The 22078-nt window shown below is 43.0% G+C and overlaps 1 protein-coding gene across 1 annotated transcript in view; it reads right to left on the bottom strand.

The window, feature by feature from the left end:
- Positions 1-956: 956 nt before the first annotated feature.
- Positions 957-22078, bottom strand: part of PTCHD1 (patched domain containing 1) — a 52408-nt gene continuing 31286 nt past the window's right edge. Inside the window, exons 2-3 of the mRNA XM_027096708.1 lie at positions 15783-16443; positions 957-4573 (exon numbers count right to left, since the gene is read on the bottom strand). Of these exons, the coding sequence (XP_026952509.1) occupies positions 2919-4573; positions 15783-16443 (2316 nt within the window). The 3' untranslated portion in view covers positions 957-2918. The remainder of the gene's footprint in view (positions 4574-15782; positions 16444-22078) is intronic.

Here is a 22078-nt window from a genome sequence, read left to right on the forward strand (position 1 = left end):
ACTCAAAACCAACCAAATAAGTTTCTTTGGTAAAGTGGACATTAATGTCTTGGTTGGAATTAATTGAAAAATAAAACTTTTGCAAGTGTTTGCTAGGATTGTTCCTTCCCTCTTTATAGCAATTGAAAAAGTAAAACTTCATGAAGTAAAGACTTAAATTTTGGGGGGATGTGATTCTGACCTATTTTCAAAATGTCTTCTCCATGGTGGGGCTAAACCAATGCTATCAGAGCAATTATTAATAATGAATATTAACAAATAAGTAATAATGATCTAACAATAAATAATAAGTAGTCAATCTTGGCATGCAGACTCCCCCCAAAATAATTCATTCATTCCACAGTCAGAATTCCATAAGCTTAGATTTCAAGTGCTGAAAAGAGAAGTTGACAAGTTTGAAAATGCCCTTCATTTAAAAATACGATAGCCCAAGGTGTGCAGAGACCCCATCAAGAGGGAAAACTACTATCTGTCATAAAATAAAGTTCCACATAAGCCATTCTGGTTGACCAAACTGAATGGTTAAATTCTCAACAAAATCTGCTTAATTGGTATGTGTTGTATCAGTTTTGTGGAGTCACTGTAACCCAAGGTGCTCCACGTGGCTGGCACTAAATCAATGGCTGATTTAGAACACGCTCTTCAGAAAATGATTTAGCAACATATGATTTAAGAATAAAACCAATCCCCTCTTCAGCTGTGTTTTATCAATGATAGCCTAGTTGCAGGCCCCTTGGAGAGAGAATTGATCGCAGATCTATTATGCGAACTTGCCCTTTTTCGAGGATTGCATTTGTCCTTAGATTAAAGCTCATTATCTTCTAGTTGAGTGCATAACACATTGGTATGATCACTTAGTGTGTTTGCAGGAGAGCTTGAACAAGTGTGTAATGCACTAGCTATGATCCCCTGCACATATATTTAGAACTGTGTGAACAACAGTACATGAAATAGAAAGCACAGGTTTGCACTTGGTGTAGTTACATCTGAATCATTTGGGAATTTTTGCTGTCTGGAAAGACAATGGTAAACCTAAATCCCAAACATTACCCAGACATTAAAAAAAAGTCTGCCTTATGGCCAATAAGTCCTATGTTTCTTCCTTGGAAATGTACTTTGAAGGGAGTAGTAGCCCTCTTATGAGAAGATCTAAAATTGGCCTGCCCTGTCTTAGGCATGCTAAAATGATGGAAACCCTCCAGTGGTGTGACCCTGGGTGAGTCACTTTATTCTCCTAGGTCTCAGTTTCCTCCGCTGCAGGGGATGGGGAAGTTGCACAGTACATCCGCTAAGGTCCGGAAAGGTAAGGTGCTTTGGGGAAATGCTTACCACTACAGATGTCTAAATAAGCTACGTCTCTAAAAGGAAAAAGTACTGTAGACATTTACCTCAAGTGTGACCAGGTTTTAGCTTCATTTTTATAGACTTAAAGAAATGCAGGGGTCGGGGGCAACATACACAGCCTCTTCAGATCAAACCATTTCTGTTTAGATCCTGTAGATACTGCAAGTCAACAGTATAAACATCTAGGCTCAATAATGTACAGAAGGGCCGTGCAAGGAAGTAGAGGGGTACCAACGAAGGTGGGGGGGCGTGGGGACCAGGAAGATGAAAGTGCAGCCAGGTTAGCAGGAAAGCTTGACTGTCATCGTTGATAGATTTATGGTGGTGATTACATCTTCCAGTCATTTCCATTTATCTCACTTTCAGCCCTTTATGTCTGCCTGAAGTTCTCAGTTTCAGGACTTACAAAGTTTCAGGACTTTTCTTCTCTGTATCTCTGAGCAAGCATGTCTCCTGAGCAAAGGCAGACTGGCACTACAAGTGGGAAGCTGTGGCAGATAACCATGTCAGTGTTCATTTCTCCTTCCTCAGCTATGTGTGGGCAGATGTTATTTCTGGGCATCCATGCAAAAAAAAAAAATGCATGTAGGGCCAAACCGCAAACAGCTGTACCAGCTGGCCTTTTTTTTTTTTTTTTTTTTTTTTTGTCAAAATGGAAATACTATCTCTGGGTTCAAGTAGACACCTGCTTTTCCTTCATCATGCCAGGTATTTCGGTTTGGCTCTGTGGTTTTGGGTACTCAGAGCCTCTTGCCAAGAGCTGTAAGTAATGAAGCAGATCCATTTGGTGACAAGCAACGAGATATACCAAAATAGAATTGCCTTAACTCTGCATTGCTGGAGCTGTCATTGGTTTAAAGGTATATTAACCAAACCATACCGATGTTAAAAGTATATTGATGGTGGGTGGGTGGGGCGTATGATAAATTCATTCTGGACAACAAAACTGCCTCACCCGGGTGAGTTTAGAGGTGACTCAGTTTCAGTCCATGGGTGATGGCCATTCCGCCATGTGTCTGTTTCTGAGGTTCTGGCTTGCTTTTGGTGGCCAGAACTTTCACAAACATCCCCTTGGGGTGTTGGGGGGATAGATGAGACGGCAAAGACCTTAGACCTTAAACCACAGACGCTGCTTGGAGCTGCCGCTCTGCAGAAGTTCTGGAAGCTTTACTGTTTGAGCGACGCTCGAAGCTATTTCTGCCTTGGCAGCTGACCTTTCAATCAGGAGGTTTTTGTCACAATACCAGCAACATCTGCAGTGTGAGTAAAAGAGGATTCTGCTTGCTAATAAGCTTTTGCTTATTTGATCTTAGTTTAAGAGACTATGAGTCTCCTAGGGTGCGTGTGTGTGTGTGTGTGTGTGTGTGTGTGTGTAAATTTTCTCTGATGACAACCTTTCGTTTTAAAGATTGAAGATATGCAATGCCCATTTCCCCACCTTGTCCTTTACTTTTTTTTGGCGATGCCTATTTCTTATTCTTAAAAACCAAAGAACAACTTTCAATTTGTTTCCATTAACATCATCCCTTTGCTCTTGATAAGACCTAGGGTGAAAATATAACAAGCAGACGCTATCACACTGTCGTAATTTGGTCAACCACTCTGGTACTATCGATATCCACCATTTCTACACACTCAATTTCCTCCCGATTTTCAGGATTTTTCTTCTCTTTCCTTTTTTTCTTAGAGGGTGGCAGGAAAGTCAGTATCACAGGTAAAATGGCAAAGCAGTGAAAGAAGGTGACAAATGCTATTAAAAACAAGCACCTGAACAGTGTACAGGTCAGATTTGAAGGCACAGCTGCAAGAGGAATCAGACCAACAAGATAGCAGAGGTAACTCTGTAAAATAGCTACCCCATGCACTTCCAGGGCATTTTTTACCCACTTCGTTCTTGTGAAATCCTTGCCCAGAACAAAGGTGGATAATAGTGGAGCACAGTTGTCGATTGTGTAGTTAATTCCGTAAATTAAGCATAGCACAGAGATGCAGTCCAGTTCTACTTTCCATAATGTCATGAAACCTATAACTCCAAACTCCACGGACACAACCGTTAGAGTGAGCCAGACATTAATCAGAGAATCTGCCACCAGGAATGCCGAGAAGAAGAGCAGGAACAAAGCACTGATGCAGGAGTTGTGCAGGGGGGCTCCCAGAGAGGAGGCGTATCGATCCATGTACACGAAGGACGGATTGAAGACGATGAACTTCACCTTGGAGGTGACAGAAAGTCTCCTCAGGGTCTCCAGGAGATCATAGAGTTCTTCTCTGTTCGTTTCCATGGTCTTGGCCACCAAAAACATTCTGGAGGCCACTACATCAACCTCATCATTGTACTTTTTAGAGAAGATGATGTCCTCTTGAAAATGTGAAAATTGGGGGGCTTTCAGGAAGGAATTTCTCAACATGTCTGTGAAATTTTTCTTAGGCAAGCCAGTGGTCACGTTGAGTTTCCGAAGGTAATTTAAATAGCTCTCAAACCAGGATATTCGCACAAACCCCTTGGTGTATTCTAGCACGTCTTCTTGGACACTAGTGTTCCAGTATTCTATAGACTCGTATATGTAAAACCCAATCACCGGACTGTAGTTGCTAAAGTACTTTTGCTGGGCAGTAGTGTACTCAATGGTTTGTGTCGCCGTTGCTACGATGTTACTAAGGTCTGACCCTTCACTGACCTGCAGATAGCCCATTAAGGCAAAGGAAATATAAATAAGGTAAAAGAGAACTACAAAAGGCTTGACATAGGTGTTGGTTATCCAGTCACAGTAATAGCGTTTGAGGAAACATACCAATAGGTGACTCTCGTAAGTGTTCGCTTCCTCGCCGTCAGTTGTGTCCTCGCTGAACCTGGCCGTCAGGAGAAACCTGTACCATGCGGGCTTCTCCTGCAATGCCTCGGGCTTTGGGACTTTCCTACAGAAGATACTATGCTGGTAATTGTTTTCTATGTAGCCAGTGAATACCAGGCTGGAACCATAAAACGAGAGTACATAGAGGTAGTTGAAGAAGATTGCGATACAGGAATTGCAGCAGAAAATCCTGGCTGCCTCAATGTTCGTGAAAGGGCTGGCCCCTATGCCAAAGGTGACCAGGTACATGGCAGTGGTGAGAGAAAAGGAGAGCATGGAGTCTGCATAGACTGCTGCAGTTCTCTCTTTAACGTGTTGGTCTTCTCTAGTTTTCCTCCAGGAGGATAACATTTCAAAAGTCCCATATAATCCATGACCTGAGGGGGCAGAAAAAGACCAGATCAAAAATTTTAAAGGCTAATCTCTCTAAAGAGGGGAAACACCTTGGTCCTGGGGAACTACTGGGTCAAAGGAAATATAACCCGTCCTAGGGGTGACAGGTGACAGTAAATGTCACTGATTTCTCCTGTGGAGAGAGAAACTCGTGTTTTAGTGAATCATAAATGTTAAGGGATAGAGGGAAGATAGAGGAGCTGAGATCTTCATGGCTTCCTTCTGGCTCAAGAAAGCTGGGTGGACTTTTGCCTATAAAAATCTGAGTAGACGTGTGCCTGTGTCTTTGGGGATTATGCACATTGATAGTTTAGGGTTGTTGGTGCAGTTTGCGGAGTATTTGTTTGCCTTGGTTGGTGGAACACTCCAGAGAGGATGCCTGGCCACTCGTCATTTTGCTTGTCATCCCCACAAGTCTGGCTGGAGGTCAGCACAGACTAAGGCGGTGGGCAGAGGGTTCTGAGTTAACGGCTCATCACCTCATTTAAGTTTGGCCAAGTAGAAGGCTTTAGGGAGAAAGAAGCACTGTATTTAATCTGAGCCTTCACAGGAACCTAAATCACAGCCTCTTTTTGCTTCTTCCCCAAATATCAATGCAGGAAGCAATAAATCTGCGAAACAGAGGGAAGCAAAATAAGTAGGGACAAGTTTCAGTGAACAGGAAGGATGGAAGAAGGAACAAGATTCATATGAACTCAGTGGATAAAAATGAAAATTCAGGTTGCAAGTTTGTGGCGTGTCTCTTGTCTTCAGGGATGTCTGACCCGTTTTGGTTGTTTATGGATGGCGTCGCAAGCAGGCGGTGACTCTGCTGGCTTCTCTGCACTCTTTGGCAGTGGCCTCTGAGGGACCGGGCCAGACCAGTAACCTCTCTCCTGAACTACTTAGTGCCTTTGGCTCCTTGGTTAGTATTCCAGTAACCTTGGAACAGCACAGGTACAGTAAGTGCCCGTTTTGACTTTATTCTACTGCCTAAAACCAGATCTAGTTGAACTTCTCCCATCTTTCCTAGTTGGAGCCAGACATTTCCTGGACGGGCCTCCCCAGGTTTCCAGGCCACTGCAACATTGAAAAGACCCACAAAGTGACCTGTTGTGGCTTTCTATCGCCCCTGTCTTGGCACTGAGATCGGCAGATCTCATTTTCTGCTTCTACACCTTGGCATAGTCAATCCCATTACTGAGGAGAATAAAATCTTTACCCTGTGGTACAATAGTCTGGTTTTTAAAAATGAATTTAAAATCTCCAGCCAATCGTAATACTGAGTAAAGTGAGTCACTGTTACCTTGTGTTCAGTCATTGAGCGCTTGTCTTCCCTCGTGCCCAGGCTGGTATTTATATATGTATTGTGAAGTCTTGGCCTCAAACCCGAATGCCCATTTCATAGTCACAATGTAGGCCTGTTTCCTCAGAGAGATTTGGCATCTATCTTAATTTACTAGGCACTGCTTTACAGCCACTTTTAGAGGTCAGGTCAAGACTGTCAATTTGATAACTAGCACCGTGGCCCCTATTCAATTGGAGGCAACTAAACTCCCCAGACATGAAGTAAAAAGTGCACTCGTTGACTGGCATACTGTTGTTAATTATGTTTTAGATAGTTAATGTCTAGTCTTACCAGGGCAAACTATTTATTGAGTTTGTTGCCACTGTGTTCTCAGGAAGGACCAGCTGATCGTTGATTAAAATAACTGATCCCGGGCTTTCCTGGTGGCGCAGTGGTTGAGAGTCCGCCTGCCGATGCAGGGGACACGGGTTCGTGCCCCGGTCCGGGAGGATCCCACATGCCACGTAGCGGCTGGGCCCGTGAGCCATGGCCGCTGAGCCTGCGCGTCCGGAGCCTGTGCTCCACAACGGGAGAGGCCACAACAGTGAGAGGCCCGCATACCGCGAAAATAAAATAAAATAAAAAAATAACTGATCCCTTGAAATGAGGGTAAAAAAAGTACTTCCGAGGCATCTGCATCCTGGGGAAACAATACTGACCATTTCGTCTGGGGCCATGTAGAATAAGTTCTGGTGGGCAAAACACACTTTAGAGTTTCACTGAAAATGGCAAATGGAATTTTATGTGTTTTCTTGCTAGAAAAAAAAAAAAGTTTTAAAACAGGGCTTTGGTACTGAGTCATTAAATATGGTAAGAAAATAAAGATGCAGAGAGCAGAATTAGAGTTACTCATATAGTAGGATTTGAATTAAATCTGTTTTGCAGTCCTTTTTTACAATTGGTGTGATGTTTTCTAATGATATTATCTGACCCTGACTCTTGTTGGAAAATACAGTAAGAATCCTTTTCTTACCTTGCTGTTGGATGATCTTAGAAGCTAATCGAGGAAAGGACTTTGAGTTAACAGAGCTATTAGGTGAAAAGAATAAGGCATTTGAGGGTCCAGAATGAAAATAATCAAACTCAAGGAGAGGTGGACGTAAGCTGTTCGCCTGTCTCTTGAGATCTGTTGCTGCATTTTAAATGCCTTATCCTTCTGTAGTTTGATCATTTTTATTGAGTCCTGACTCTTCTTGCACATTACACGTTCTTGGTTCTGGGGGCAGTTCCAGAGGATTCTGGTTTTATTCATAGGGGCTTATGCTTCTCCTTCATTCCTCTTGCTACAGGGGTGTGCATACAGATACAGAGGCCAGAAGAGGAAGCCCTGAGCAAGAATCTGTTTTACCTGATCACTCAGCGTTTGTTGCTAGTCATTGGTGGCCTGGCCTGCAAAGGCCCCCACCTTCATTCCTGATAGGCTAGATTCTTGACTCTCAAGCCACACCCCTCTAGCAGATGCCTACACCCTAAACTCCAAATGGCAGTTGTGCACTGTCTTCAAAGAGCTCTTTGGATTTCAGGGACAACCGCTAACACCATAACTGGGCCTCCTTACTGAAGCTCAGTCAGTCAAGGGAGAGATGAGTGCCAACATAGGTGCGGGCGCCTCCCCGGGATGAATAGCCTGGACTGCCTAGCTGGCACCAGACCTGATTCACAGCTGGGTATTTATGTTGAAGAGGTTGGTCTATTACCCTAATGGAAAGCGGAACTGTGGAGCCCCTATTTTCTGGCCTGGACTCAAGGGGAGACATGTTCCAAGAGCCGTAGGACATGAGGAATACTCTGCCCCCCAAGAATGTCTGCTCTGCCCATCATCACAACTGAATTCCCTGTGGTTTGGCCTTCAAGAGTATTCTTTTAAATGCAGCCCCCTCTGGAATAGTGTGTCTACTGAAGCAGCTTCCCTTTGGTCTGGGGAATGGGACAGAGAACGGAGATGGGGAGGGAGTGCAGAGGAAATCATAGGTAAGGAGGATCTCACAGAGACTAACTCCTTCCCAGTTTTTCCTCCAGCCAGCCCAGGTCTTTGTTTTTACATCCATTTCAGAAACTGGGCCAATGAAAACCAAGGAAAGGCAGGGAAGAAAGATTTTGGTACATTCTGTTCCTCTTCACTTTCCTCTCTCAGCAGCTGCCTCCTTTCTTTAGTGTCAACAAATAGATTTAGCCCTTGGTGACCAGAAGCCCTGCACGTAATGGGAGCCTGGGCTCATCATCCAAGGGGCAGGTCCAAGACCTGGGGCAGCCTGAGACCTGGAAGTCAAAGACTGCTGCGTGGTAGTGAGCCTGCCAGGAACTGACCAGCATCCTAGCGCGCTCCCTCTCCTACAGCCACAGTGGTTAAGGCTGATGAATTGCCAGAGGGAACTGCTAAACAATACATACTGATTCTATCAAATTCTGAAGATAAAGAAGCTTTTAAAGTATTCACTTAGTCTTTGAAAAGCACATTCAAGATGTTTGTTTTGGTTCATCGCATGTCTGTATAGTTACGTGCATAGGAACACATGCCTATCAGTGTGTCAAGACACACACACAGGTCCAAGTTCTGATTATTCATGAGTGAATGCTCTGTGGCAGCGCAGGCTTTTAGCCAGGCCCTGGGATAAGGACAGTAGAGCTCTTCACCAGTGTTCAGATACAGTTTATACGAGGAGTGCAATTTAAATTTTATTAGCAGTAGTCTTTGGGATTTTCATCTAGTAAAGTGAAATACCGAAGGATTTAGGCTAATCATTTTTCTTCTTTTCCAAAGAATTTTCTATCTTTCTGTGCAGTTAACTTGCAGGCTTTGGAGGCAATGAAGAGACAAGGCAGCACAGATGATAAATAACACTAATGGTGGAAAATCCTCCAGTCACTTGGGGTGAGTGTCAGGAATACTCACAGATTAAATCTCACTCTCACCCAGACTCCTTTCTGGGACCTGACCAAAGCCTTTGGGATTGTTTACAACCCACCGACGCAGGAATCGACAAGTGAATAGTTGAGAGTTAACCTAACTTTACCCAGTAGATACACTTCCGGAAAGTTGTTCATAAAGTCACTTATATTTTATACGTATTTAATGGTTTTGCTATCAGAGGCAGTCTGGGTGATTTGTTTGTTTATTTTTTTGGCCAATGAATATCACAGGCAAATCGATCTACTTTGTACATTTGGACTTTGTAAGGCAGATGTTTCTTCAGGCCCAGATTCTCCTGCCTTCCCCAGCACACAGAACCACAGCGCGGAGGCTGATGCCTCTGGGTGCTCCTCACATTTTAATCCTTTAATCCTAGCAGGATTTCCTCATCCTGAGTTCTTAAAAGTAAGGAATAACTAAGAAGATGGAGGAGGTAAAATGAGATGGCTTCCAGTTTCAATGGGAAAACATTTAATATCAGGAGACACTGAAGCCGTTGATAGCATGCCTGGCCAGTGCCAGATTTCATATATGGAAATAAAATCACTACATTCTTCTAGAAAATCCATGGAGTGTAATGAATGCATGAGAAAAATCTGCTTAAAACATATTTTATTCTTAGACAAGTTTCACTAAGTAGCTCATGTTTATAGAAAGCTTTTCCTTCCATGACATCCACATAAATTCATGATTTTTGTTTTTCTGAGAAGAAATTTAAAGTGTATATACGTCTGGCCTGAGTAACATCTGTTTTAAGGGAGAAGTTCATTAATTGGGTTGCATTTACACTTTGCCTGTTACGAACATTTACTTTCTACGCTGAACTGTTTGGTTTATCACAGCCTGTTTTGTCTGACAGTTAAGAGTGAGAGTAAAGGTGTGCTCTGTTTAAGTTAAGACAGATGCTCACATCAGGGCGAATATACACATCTTACTCTTTCTACCAGAGGCTTGTCACATTTTGGTAATTCTAATCACAGCATTGGGTTTTAATCTGAGAAATGATTTTCCTTCATTCGAGAGGTGCAAATAAGAGTCCAAGAAATGAATTGGCTAATAGCTCTTCCTTGTTTTAAGATAAAGTATTTACATACTCTGTGTGTGTGTATACACGCGCGCATGCACTATATAAAATCAGTGTGTACAACTGTGGCCCATAATATATGCTATGGTCATTGTATAATATCTCTTCATATAGAAGACATATGTAATATATAAATATATGTATATGTGGCATATCTTATTCAAACACATTTTATATATTTACATATAAAATGTGTGAATATATACTATGTAATATAGAGAGAAATATATAGTATTTCTATTCAGACATTTAAACAATATATGTAAGGTTATAAACACATAAAAATGTATATAAACATGAACTTACTGCATGATATATCATATTACATATGATATAGGTAATGTGATATATAATATGTATTATGCACCCAGATTACACAGAGACACACACACATGTACCCACATACACACACACATGCATACACACACACACACAAGATGACTAGTAAGTTGATATGAAATTTATTTTACTGGTGAGGAAGAGAAATGTTAGTGCTGCTACACCAGTCAGTGCAGAGAAGGGGCTAGAATCCCTCCCTTAGGTTCCATCTACACTTTGGTTCGTGGCTGGTGAAGTAGCCTAGGTGAAATGCAGGGTATCCTTGACAATGACTACGAATCTGCTTGCGTTGTGAGCTACTGTAGACCCATGTGGGCAACACTGCCGGGCCCCAGCAGTGACTTTCTGAGATGCTAATCCAAATGCAACAACAAACTAGGTGTCTCTCCTCATGGTCTTTTTTTTTTTTTTTAACCAGCTCAATGTCCTTCCAGCTGTTGCTTCCAGCTGCCAGACCTTCATGGAATGGGCCACTCTCCTATTCCCTAGACTAGTTGGCTAGACCACCCAGAGGATACCCAAGAGACCTGGGTCAGAGATGAAGCACCCTTGCATTCCTCTGCCTAACTGGGCTCTGCCCTCCCGGACTGTGCCCCTAGTCCCGTTCTTGTCTTCCTTTATGGTTAAGGATAGAACAATAAAACGTGTTTGATCCATCCCCTCAAACCTATTTTTCCCCACCCACCCCTTACTGTAAGGAGTGGTGGAGCATAAGAATAAAAAGCCGGTAACTAGCCACAAAACTTGATTACACAGTAGCCTTGTAAATTAGTCCCACAATGAGCACAGGTCATTAGAAAAAAGCTATTCAGGAAAAAACTTTGAAAAATTACTCTCTTATTTCAAATCAGATGTAAACAACAGTGGGAACAACAAAACCCCTATGAATCAATTATTTTTCTAGAAACTACTGAACCTTTTAGTGATTTATATCTAAGCAGAGTATTTCCACAGCATTCTAGCATACTTCTACTCCATCATGTAGATTGTTCTATTGTTGCAAATAATGGACTTCTACGATAACGTAGTAGGTTGAGCCATAAGAAATGACCACTTTTGTCGTTCAAAAATGGTCAGATATTGGTACCAATTTTGTAGGTGAAAAATGGTTGAATATTGACAATTTTGTATTTTATTATTATCTGGCTGATTTTTCCCTCCCACATTTCTCATGACTTTAGAAATATACCAGAATACTCATCAGGAAAGCAAAACTTTGCAGGTTTGCTTAAGTTTAGAGCCAAGATAATTAAGAGTTCCGATTTCTCCATTAGAACGAAATTTCTTGCACAGGAACTTTTACCTCTTTATAAGCCTGAGCTCCGTATACTGCGTCAGATTCTAGGTGGCAGCAAATAAGAACCAATTCTCATAGAACTGAGCCTGAGCTTCTGGTTTCTGCTAAATATAGATAATCTTAGAAACCTGAACGAAGCCAAACATCCTTGCTATTAGCCTCCTCCTAACACTTAATCACATCCTTTCTTCCTTTCCTATCCTTGAATTTGAGTGGCCTGGCTGGATAATGTAGAAGGAAGAGGGAACCCTGGATCTGACATTAGACTGTCTCAAAATCCCAAACATGTGAAAGGGCTTGAAGAATATTTTTCTTGAAGAAAAGTTTTCGTCTCATCTGGGCTCTGAGTCTCTTGTATCTTAATAAATGCAAAGCAACCCTTATAAATTAGATTACCACATAGAAAGTAATATCCCAAGTATCTTTCACCGCAACTTTACTTCTCCCCTTTTAGCTGTACAGAATGTACATGAGGCACCAAACCTGCCAGATGAAGAAGGAAGAAAACCTTCCTTCTGTTGCCTTCTATATTCTCCAGCATTCCATTCCTTTCCTGATTTGTGTCTGATCAGCAAAGCTGTGGAAATATTAAGCCTGTAAGGAGAGCTTGCATGTGCAAAACCTGTGCCAATTTCTTAAATCATACCCAACTGCAGGGCAACGTTGTAAATCCTCATCCTTTAAAGGAAATTCCATAACGGATTAACATGATGAGTGTGAGATGTTTACAAATGGCAGTTCAGGTACCTCAATACCTGGTGTTAACATAGTTTGGAAAGAAAGGCTATTACGTTACGCATAAGGGGCATGGATGAAATAAACTCCTCTCCAAATTATAACCACTAAAAAATGTCAATGAGCATTTATGATACTGTAGACCTTTAAGAATTTCAGCTCTAAATAAACTGATCTGACTCATATGGACAGGGGTTTTGGCAGAAGTGGGGTTGTCTAATATGCATGACACTGATTAAAAACATTCTAAATCCTGATGTATCTATGCTTACATCATTGCCAAAATGATTCATCTGTGTAGGATATATTCTTATTGCCAGAGATGTCACGTACCGTCTTGGCTAGAAACACACAGTCACATCCCATTATGGTGAACTCTCAGAGTTTATCCAAATTCTTTCCTATTCTGGAATTTTGTCAGGTTAATACTGCTTGACACACATGGTCTTAAAATTTTCCATTCTAAATCTACTGCCATTTTGGCATTTGGCTGGGTCTGGCCTTATGTGACTGGCATCACACTGAGACTGTTTAGTTTGTTGAATTTTAAACCTATAATTGTTTATCACATTATAGACCTATTGTCGGCCAAGGAAATGTCTGGAAAGGAAAAAGAGACTTTTTCTAAGATACTTTTCCTTCTAAAGGAGGCCATATATTTTTAAAAGTTTTATTTGATCGTATATTAGTATCACAGAAAATCAAGAAGTTTTGCTTAAATCTGCTTAGTTTAGAAACTGGACAAGTTTATTGACTCATAGTGCAAAACGCTTTGCACTGCATTTCTTCTTGGTCATTTGAAATATTTATTGGCATTTTAGGACTGGTCATCAAAAAACCAGAATTAAACATTGGTCCTGAATGCAGCAGCATTTATGAGCATGCTCTGGCGTATATTCCATTTTACAATCAAATCTGAGAACGAAGAGTTTATCTGAGAAATACGGAAGGGCAACTATCCTAAATCCGGACGCTGTTGGCTTTACGAGCATGTTAAGCATCCGTTACGTGATGCAAAGTACTTATTGCAAATGGGCCTTAGCTACTAAAATGCGTAGCTTCCTTTCATGTTGTGACTAAGTAATTTGAGATCTCTTTGAGCTGAAAATGTACAGAAAGGTTGCCTACTGACTGTCAGCAGGGAAAACTACCATCAAATCAATGCATGTAACATTCCTCACAAATTACGAGCAAGGGTGTATGGGGCACTGCGGCGCTTGATCTCTTTCACGACAAATGCCAGATTTTTCTGAATTGAATTCATGTGAAGTTCACTGATACTGGGTCTCCCTTGCTAACAGCATCTTTCCATCTCTTACATCCCTCCCCACACCAGCACTACCTGCTGTATTCCTTTTTGTGTTGACTTCTACTTACAATATTTAAAACTTAAAAAAGTACAAAAATCAGTTTTAAGGAATTTTAAATATTGTAATTTATTTTACTTAATAAAATTCAAGAAGTTTTGAATATTTAATTTCATTTTACTTATAGTGAAATTAATTTGAAGAAGTTTTGAATATTACTGTTTAGTTTTACTTAAAAATTAATTTTAAGGACCTCTAAATATTGAAATTTTGTTTTATGAATGCAGTTCATTTTCAGGAAGTTTTAAATATTGTATCATTCTCTGAGCTCACTGGTAACTACTTAAGAGTGTCATAAAACCAGGAATGATAGTCCTTTTTCTATCCCTGACATCCTTTTTTCTTCCCCTTAAGAACCTGTCTCCCTTCAGTTTCCCATAAACCCTTATCCCCATTTATCTTCCTCCCACAAAAACAATCACATTAAAAAATACACTATTTTTAAAAAGGAAAGCTAACAAACAAACAAACAAAACAACCCCCCAAGCATCTGACTAATCATGAGCAGAACATTTTAATTGAAATCTTGACTCAGGCCTCCGTGGAAGCTCCTCCTAACCAGTCCTTACTCACGCCTCAAGGAACCGCCCTGTATTCCACAGCTGACCCACATCGTCTTGGGGTTATCTTAGAGAGGCAAGTGATGCTGCCATCTCAACAGACTGAGTTCCGGAGGAAGTATGGCAGCCTCTCCTGTGCTGAGTTCGGCAGTGATGAGTAAACCGATCTGGTAATTGCGCAGCATGCTCGGTCTCCGCACAGTGCCCCGCTTTTCCACCAAGGCTGCTAGTATGTGTTTATTGCCTGGGTTTCAGTTCCCACAGGCCGCAGAGCATGGAAGGCCGCACGTAGTTCTGTGGCTCCGCCAGCCCCGCACGTTATCATTTAACCATCATGCAGCTGAGATTTCCCGAGTAAATTCCTTTCTTTTCTACTACCCCCAAACAGGACACAAGGCATACTAATGAACTCCACCATAGTTTTTCCTCAGCCAATGAGAAATGCCACTTCATTTGTCATGTCAGCATCTGATTCCAAATGACATTTTAATTTTGCTAAAGGGATTGATGAGAAGTTGCCAAAGAAGAGGGGGAAGCTAACTGAATCCTTGGCCCACAAGAACTCTGCCATCAGGTTTGCTGGGCATGGCACCTTCAAAATCAGATGGACAGAGCAACTGACATTATGTTATGACCACTACAGCTTTACGTTGACAATTATCTCTATCAGGAAGTTCCTGCAGCCTCCAAGAGAGAACATAGTGGGATTCTCACACTATCATTTTAAAACGTTCTCCTGAGTTCATAGCAAAGACAGGAAAAAGTTACCTTCTTATTTATGTCTCACTTGTTGGCTTCAGAGTTCTCGTACGTTTACCATATCGTTCTGTGTGATGTTCGCATCCACTCAGTCCATCGGGTAGGGAAACCGAGGCCAGTGGACACTGTTCGCGCCCAACCTCTGTGCCCTCCCGTTCCCCATTCTTGAGCTCACGGAAGTCTTCTTACTCCAAATACTGGTAACCTGAGGGATTTCTCCAGCTGCAGGAATGTGCTTGGTCTTCCCTGGGAAGTGCTGGGGCGTTAATGACTCGGGGGAGAACCCTCAATGAATCATACATAGGGTTTCTGGGTACACTGCACAGCTTTCAGCCTCCTCACCCCTCAAGGAGACCTCTGAGGTCTCTCAAAGGTCCCCAGTGGGACTAAGCCACGGGTGCCCACAGCTTATGCTGATTAGCATACCCCGAATCGTCTTCCTTCCCTGTTTCATGTCCTCACTCCCATGCTCGGGTCTCAAAGTACTTGTATCTAAATCCTTGTCTCAGGGTCTGCTTCTGGGGAAGCCCAGCCTAAGGCGCTGGAGCACAGAGATTAATATCTGCTCAACACCATGCAGCTACTTAATGGAGAACCAGGCCTGGAACCCAGGACTTTGGACTTCCGGCACATTTACCAGATAAGGCTGCCTCTTGTGACCCAACACCACCTTATAGAACTGGCCCCAGGGCTTCTGGGCAAGAGGAGGAAGCCATAAATGAAACAAACTTGTTAGACGGCTTCTCCTTGCCTTTTAGGAACCCAGTCACCACCACCAGAAGGAGGAAACAGAAAAACAAAGGGTAGTAATTACCTAGCATGACGAAAGGGACTCCCAGGAAGGTGGAATTGTATTTCCCACCAGTAAGATTGATGATCCCGGCCGCAGTGAGAGTGGCCAGGCTTATGGTCACCAGCCCGAGCAGGCCCAGCCAGGGTTTGCTGCGGACGCAGTCCTGCATGGAGCAGCAGAGGATGGCCATGGTGGCCACCAGGATCAAGCTGGTGACCAGGTAGCGTTCTGATACGCGGCTGGTCTTCTGGAAATCTTCCCTCAGTGAGGAGGACGTGTAAGGGTACATTTTGACTTTGCCGTTAGATTTCTGGAACAGTCGGACGGTGTCGCAGAAGCTGGACTCCCACCTCTCTGCCACCATGTCGTTGAGACTGTTGATTGACTGCAGGTAGTAGGTGAGCTGGACGGCCTCTGCGGATTTCACTCGGTCCTTGCTGTGCACGGTGACGCCTCCAAGCTGATGCCCGTTGTAAACTGCCCTCCCGTCCTTTAAGTGAGTGATCGGGTACGTGATAGCAAAATTGGTCCGGTTGGTGGCCCGAGCATTCTTTAGCTCCTCCAGGACATGCACTATGTCGTCCACGATGCAAGTCTTATCGTTATTCAGGATACATATGTGAGCAAATGTGTAATTAAATCCAGGCCTTGGAACCTGGATCCTGGTCACAGCAGCATGCAACTATGGGGAAAAAATGAGAGTCAGTGTTGATTACCAAAAATAAGACAGTACTAAGTGACATTAGCTCTGTGGATTCAAACGTCTCTATTTTTTGTGGGGGAGGGGAAAGGGGGTCACTCATGCCATCTCTAAGCTAAAGAGTTCAAATTAAATGTTATAACCTTACATCAGAAGTGGGTAGTAAGGATGTAAAACACAGATTTGAACTTGTCAGAAATGAAAATTCTCAGACCTGGTAAGTCACAGTCTCTGGGGTGTGGCCTAGGAATCTGGGTTTTCACAAGCCCTTCGGGGGATTCTGATATAGCTAAAGTTTGAGGAGCACCACCATTATTTCTACACGTTGTGTGTTCTTTATGTGTGACTCAGTTGGTCTATAAATATCTGAAAATCGTATACTGGTCCACCCCAGTATAAGGTCTCCCCCTGAAAATGTAAGAAGTGAACTAAGGTGCAATTCCAAGTGCACAGGCCCCCTGTAGGCCCATCCCTTGCTGCCGATTTGTAGGGCAGCTAAATGATTTCCCCATTCAATGTAGTCACTCTGTGACATAAAAGACAAGCGGTTCACCTTGAGGGCTCTTGTATTCTCTGCTTCCGTGGGAAGGGAGCTGTAACTGCAGAGCTTGGCTGGGATACATGGCAGTCATGCTAAGGGAACACAGTAGGATTTATTCCGCACACCTTGCCCTAAATCACATTTGCTGTGCCCGAGTTCTGTATGCCTGTGATCCAAGTGCACATGGGAATACAGACGCTCATTTAACAGCCCCTACTACGTGCAAGGCACAGTTCTAGGCCCTTTATATGGATTAAGTCATTTAATCCTTACAAGAAACTCTAAAGTAGGTACAAATACTAGCCTCATTTTACAGACGAGGAAGCTGAGACACAGAGAAGCCAAGTCACTTGCCCAAGGCCACACAGAGCTGGGCTCTACCAGGCAGTCTGGTTCCAGAACCTGTGCTCCTGGCCCCTCACCATACGCCTCTAGGTTGGCAATACCAGGAGCTAGATGAAGGTTCTTGCTAGCAACTAAATCCTGGTTTTGTGCTTTCACCACCCCACCTCTAAAAAATGACAAGGGCTCAAGTTCAGACATGTAGGAGCGTGTGTAATCTAGTCTAAGGTGAGAAAATACGGCCTTCTCTCTGTGAAATGAGGCCATTAGTGGACATGTAGCTGAGTGTTAAACAAATGAGCACATCTAGGTCCATGCCTGGCACTGAGAGGGCTCTCCCAAGAGCAGAGCTAGCCGTTATTACATACCTGATGAACGAAGAACATTTCACACTTAAAGGGAATAAAAGCCTCGTATCCGGAGTTGCCGTACTGTTGCTGTGCCATTATAGCTCATAACCTTCTGAGCGTCTCCATGACCCTGATAGATTTGCTCTTAAATCTGCTGTAGCTGGATTATTTGCTGAGACATTTTCCTGTGCATGCATGTGCCAGAGTGAGTGGGATACTATGTGTTTTGAAAATGTCTGAGGGGCACCAGCTGTCAAAGTCCTCCTTCCTCACGTCTCCTCACGGGCCCCAACCCGTAAACACTGAGAGTGTGTTTTCATCCATTCTTCTCTAAGCTTGGCCCAGTGAATTTTGATTAAAAGAACGCCTAACTACAAAAAAAATTCCAAAATATGAAAAGTTACTTTGGAGGAGAGAAGAACCAAGAGGAATTTAAAGACAAGAGGGAGTTAAAAGAAAGACTTTGGGGGCAAGCTTCAGAATAGGCTAGAAAAGGAGTGGTATTGAAAGCATGCATATGTGTAATATTTAGTGCATTGTTTGTTCCCATGAACAGTCTAATAAATCTCCCTTAGAGTGATTACTAAATATGTCAAGAGAAAAAGATTGCCAAATAAGATGGTGCTAAGTCACAAGGCTGAACCCAGTTATAGCAAGGGGATATTTTCCATCCATTCTCTAAGGCGACCATGCCACGCTGGGTGGGGAGTTGTAAACTATTTAGTGATCTGCCAACTCTGCCGATCTACTGCTGGGACCCCCTGGGACCACAGACCAAAGAAAGCAGACATGCTGTTAACCCCCGTACCACCAGCTCATAGGAGGGAGGCTTGGAAAATAAGAACCTTCCTGAAGTTTGAGAGGGAAGGTTTCTTAATTCTCAGTACCAGAACTGCTGTGAGATTCACCTGCTTTGAATTTCCGAAGGGAAGGTGGGTAGAACATGTGTCACTCTCGCTTCTCAGTGGCAGGGAGATGCTGGGTGAAAAAGCAGCCAGAGAAGGGGCGTTGGCTGAGGCCACCCACCTGGCAGGGGGAGTCTACTGGGATTCTACTGTGGGATAAGAGGTGCGAGGATAATGAGAGGTCTGGGAAAGGAGAATGGAGACTCCCTCCTGGGGCTTTTGGGATTACTCAGTTCTGATCTTTGGTTCTTATGCCTACACGTCAGGTACACACACATTCTACTCTTGGCTGTCCACAGAGCCACGGGCAGACACACTACACGTGCTACTTGGACATCTACCTGTACAGGGTTTTAGAATGCCTTGATTTACTTTCCTAAAGGAGCCCCACTCAGGACAGCAGAGGCATTAGTAGGTGATCTTAGATTATATTCACAGGGGAAAATGGAAGCCAGAGATCAAAGCTATGCTTTTGTTTTTTTGGTTTATACTCACTTTAAATTTCTGCACTGAAAAAGAAAAGCAACGTGAAAACGATGACAAATTAGTTTACAGTGACTTCATCTTTGTCTTTAATCTTTGCTCTTAGGGGCAGAAGGGGGAAAGAAAGATAGGAAGACATCATAGCATGATAGTGAGATGGTGACCAAGACACCTCAGTCCATGAAATGGACAATCTCAATCCCTGTAAGCTTATTATTAGAGACCCTCAGAAAAGAAAAGGAGAGGGAAATGACATAAAGTCATAGTCCTGACCCTTAATATAGTCTGAATCTGTCATGTGAATCAGCATATAATCCACGTTTCTATAACTATGTACAGATTTTGGATTATTCACTCAACACACATTGAATAAGTACTCATCAAATCTACTGTGTTGTCAAAATAGGATAATTTCCCTGAATTTAGGGTGCTCACACTTACACATGGAAAATCACATAAGAGATCTGACGTCCAAAACAAAGGGGCTATTCTAACAATGCCGAGCGCTCTAGTAAAGCCTAATCCAATGTCAGTCTTGATCGCAATATGTTTATTATTATTGTATTTGCCGCCAAAGAGGCCAAAGTGAATGTTAAATTGAGATTCGTTCTAGGGCTCTGAACATACTGTTTAAATTGTTAGATTCTTTTCTCTCATCACCCTTCAGGCTAAGAATGATGACAGTAATAGTAACTCGTCTGCTAAGCACTCTCTATATAGTTTTCAAAATTTCTTCAATACAAGACTCTATGGACATGGTTAAATCGTGATTCCCGTTTTATAGCTGGAGCAGCTGAGGCCTAACGAGTCTAGACCAGGGCAGCTTTAGAACTATTGGGGAAGAATGAAGAATTGTCAGCCCACCTGGTTCAAATGACCGGCCTTGATGTGACTGAACTGTGGGATGGCCACATTTGGGGATCTGGGGTCCATTAAGAGAGACCAGAAATAATCCAAACAGCCAAACTTCATCTTTAGGCAGCAACGGAACATGGCAATGTTAACAGGTAATGAAGGGGATGGGTTTTGAACTTACTGAATTTTCTTATTCTCCATCCAGCCTCTTTAGTTGCCAAATGAAACTTCTAAAACCGCCTTACCAAGAAAAAAGACCGGGGGGCATAATGGAATCCAGTAATAGGAAGTTTTGACTTCGAGTCTGGCTTTTGCTGCCTAGGTAGGAGTGTCGGAGACCCTAGGAATGTCACTCTGCTTCTTCATGTCTCAGATTTTTCAGTAAAAAAAGGAGGTTGGTCTAGCTAATCTCCACGGACAATTTGGTTCTAACATGACATGATTCGAAGATGAGTGACACCCACAAAGTATACAATCAGATCCTCAGTGAGAGAAAGTTAACTTCATAAATATCAACTTGAGATTTATTACAGCTGCTTGAAGTATGCTTTTCCAACACATTGAAGTTCTTTTTAGGTCAGTGACAGATCTGATAGTAGATGAAACCCAGAAAGAAAACCACAGGATAGGGAAAATAGGTTTACTGGGAAAAAAAAAAGATTCCCTTCTCTGAGTGATTTCCCGTGCTGGGGAGGCACTGGCTCTTATAATCCCCTTCTGCCAGAGCCTGGGACAAAGCCAGTGTGGGCTGCTGGTCACGACAGGCCAGAGTCTAATTTCCTCTCTGCCTCTCCTTGGCACACTCAGATCTTCCTCAGAAGACAGCAGGGGCACCTTGTAGAGGAGAGTACAGAAGGGAACTGGGAGGAAGGAAGTGTCTGCTCCTGAGTGGTAATTGACGTAGGAAAAATACCTGTGGGTTCAGAAGAGCTTTTCCATACCTTCCAGCTCTTTTTGTATTTGTTTCTTGTTGAAAAAGGGGAGAGAGAAGGCAGGAAGGCCATTAAGGCAGGGCAATTAACACCTCACGCTGTCCCCCAGCAAGCTCAGCTGTGCCAGAGGCTCAGAGGAGGTGGGGGGTCCCCAGGGGGGATCAGTCTGATGGCACTACCTTTATCAGCTGCCTTCCTTTCCTTATCTCACCTTCCCGCCCCCTCCTTCTGCCACTCCCAAATAAGCTGCGCACATGGGAACAGTTTAAAAGGGGAGCTTATTGGTTTGCCTTTCTAACCTATATCATTTGCCCCCAAATATTACCTTCAAAGTGATGCTAAATCAAAATTGCTTTAAAATGCTTTCAAGGAATATCTGGTTTTCATGCCCGAATGAAGTGTTTTCTTCACTGAGTCCCCTCCAAATTCCAGGCCTTGACCAGGGTCTATATGCTGCCACTGTAAGTGGGTAGGAATGGACTGGCAAGGTATCCTCACCCAGGACACAAGAAAGCACCTTGAAGTGGATGGATCTGGTGTCTGCAGTTCATCAATTACGCTGGCTCCCTCGGTTTTATGTTCTGTCTCTGCATGATCTCACTCTCACCCACTCTCTTTCCTCTTCTTTTAATAGAAGTGTATTACATCAGAACATCAGTCGCAAGTCGGGGATTGTTACTGTGATTCATTTGTAGTGCAGCCAGAAGCAAGTTAGTCATGCCTTAATAAGTGGACAGAAATATCATTCTGCCTTTGAAACATAACGTGTTCGGAGGACACCAAATTTAAGCTGTGGATATAGCTAAACAAGTGACTATCCACACGCTTCCTTTACACACAGGTGCCTGGTGTCATGCTGACCTGCTCCAGTGACAAAAAACCCAAACGGTTACCTTTGTCAGTACTGCAGTGCCAGTGCAGGTCTGGGAGAGTGGAATGTTTCTGTTTCTCTCCTTGCTTTACCAGGGGGTAAACAGTGTTTTGTGGGTGCTGACACTAAAAGCCCCACATTGTAATTCCCCAAACAGGTTGTTTGTCTTTGCAGCCTTGACTGAAAAGACATCGCAGCTTTGGATTTGAAGGAAATAAATCTGCGATTTTCCAAACAAAATATAGTAACGACGAAGGAAAAGGCAATTGCAATATCTCATTGCAACTTTTGCCTGATTCCACGTTGGTCTGGATGAGACAGAATGCAATGAACCACAG

Source organism: Aethalodelphis obliquidens, unplaced genomic scaffold (assembly GCF_003676395.1).
Source record: "Aethalodelphis obliquidens isolate GAN/ISIS:26980383/991018 unplaced genomic scaffold, ASM367639v1 scaffold107, whole genome shotgun sequence".
NCBI lineage: Eukaryota > Metazoa > Chordata > Mammalia > Artiodactyla > Delphinidae > Aethalodelphis > Aethalodelphis obliquidens.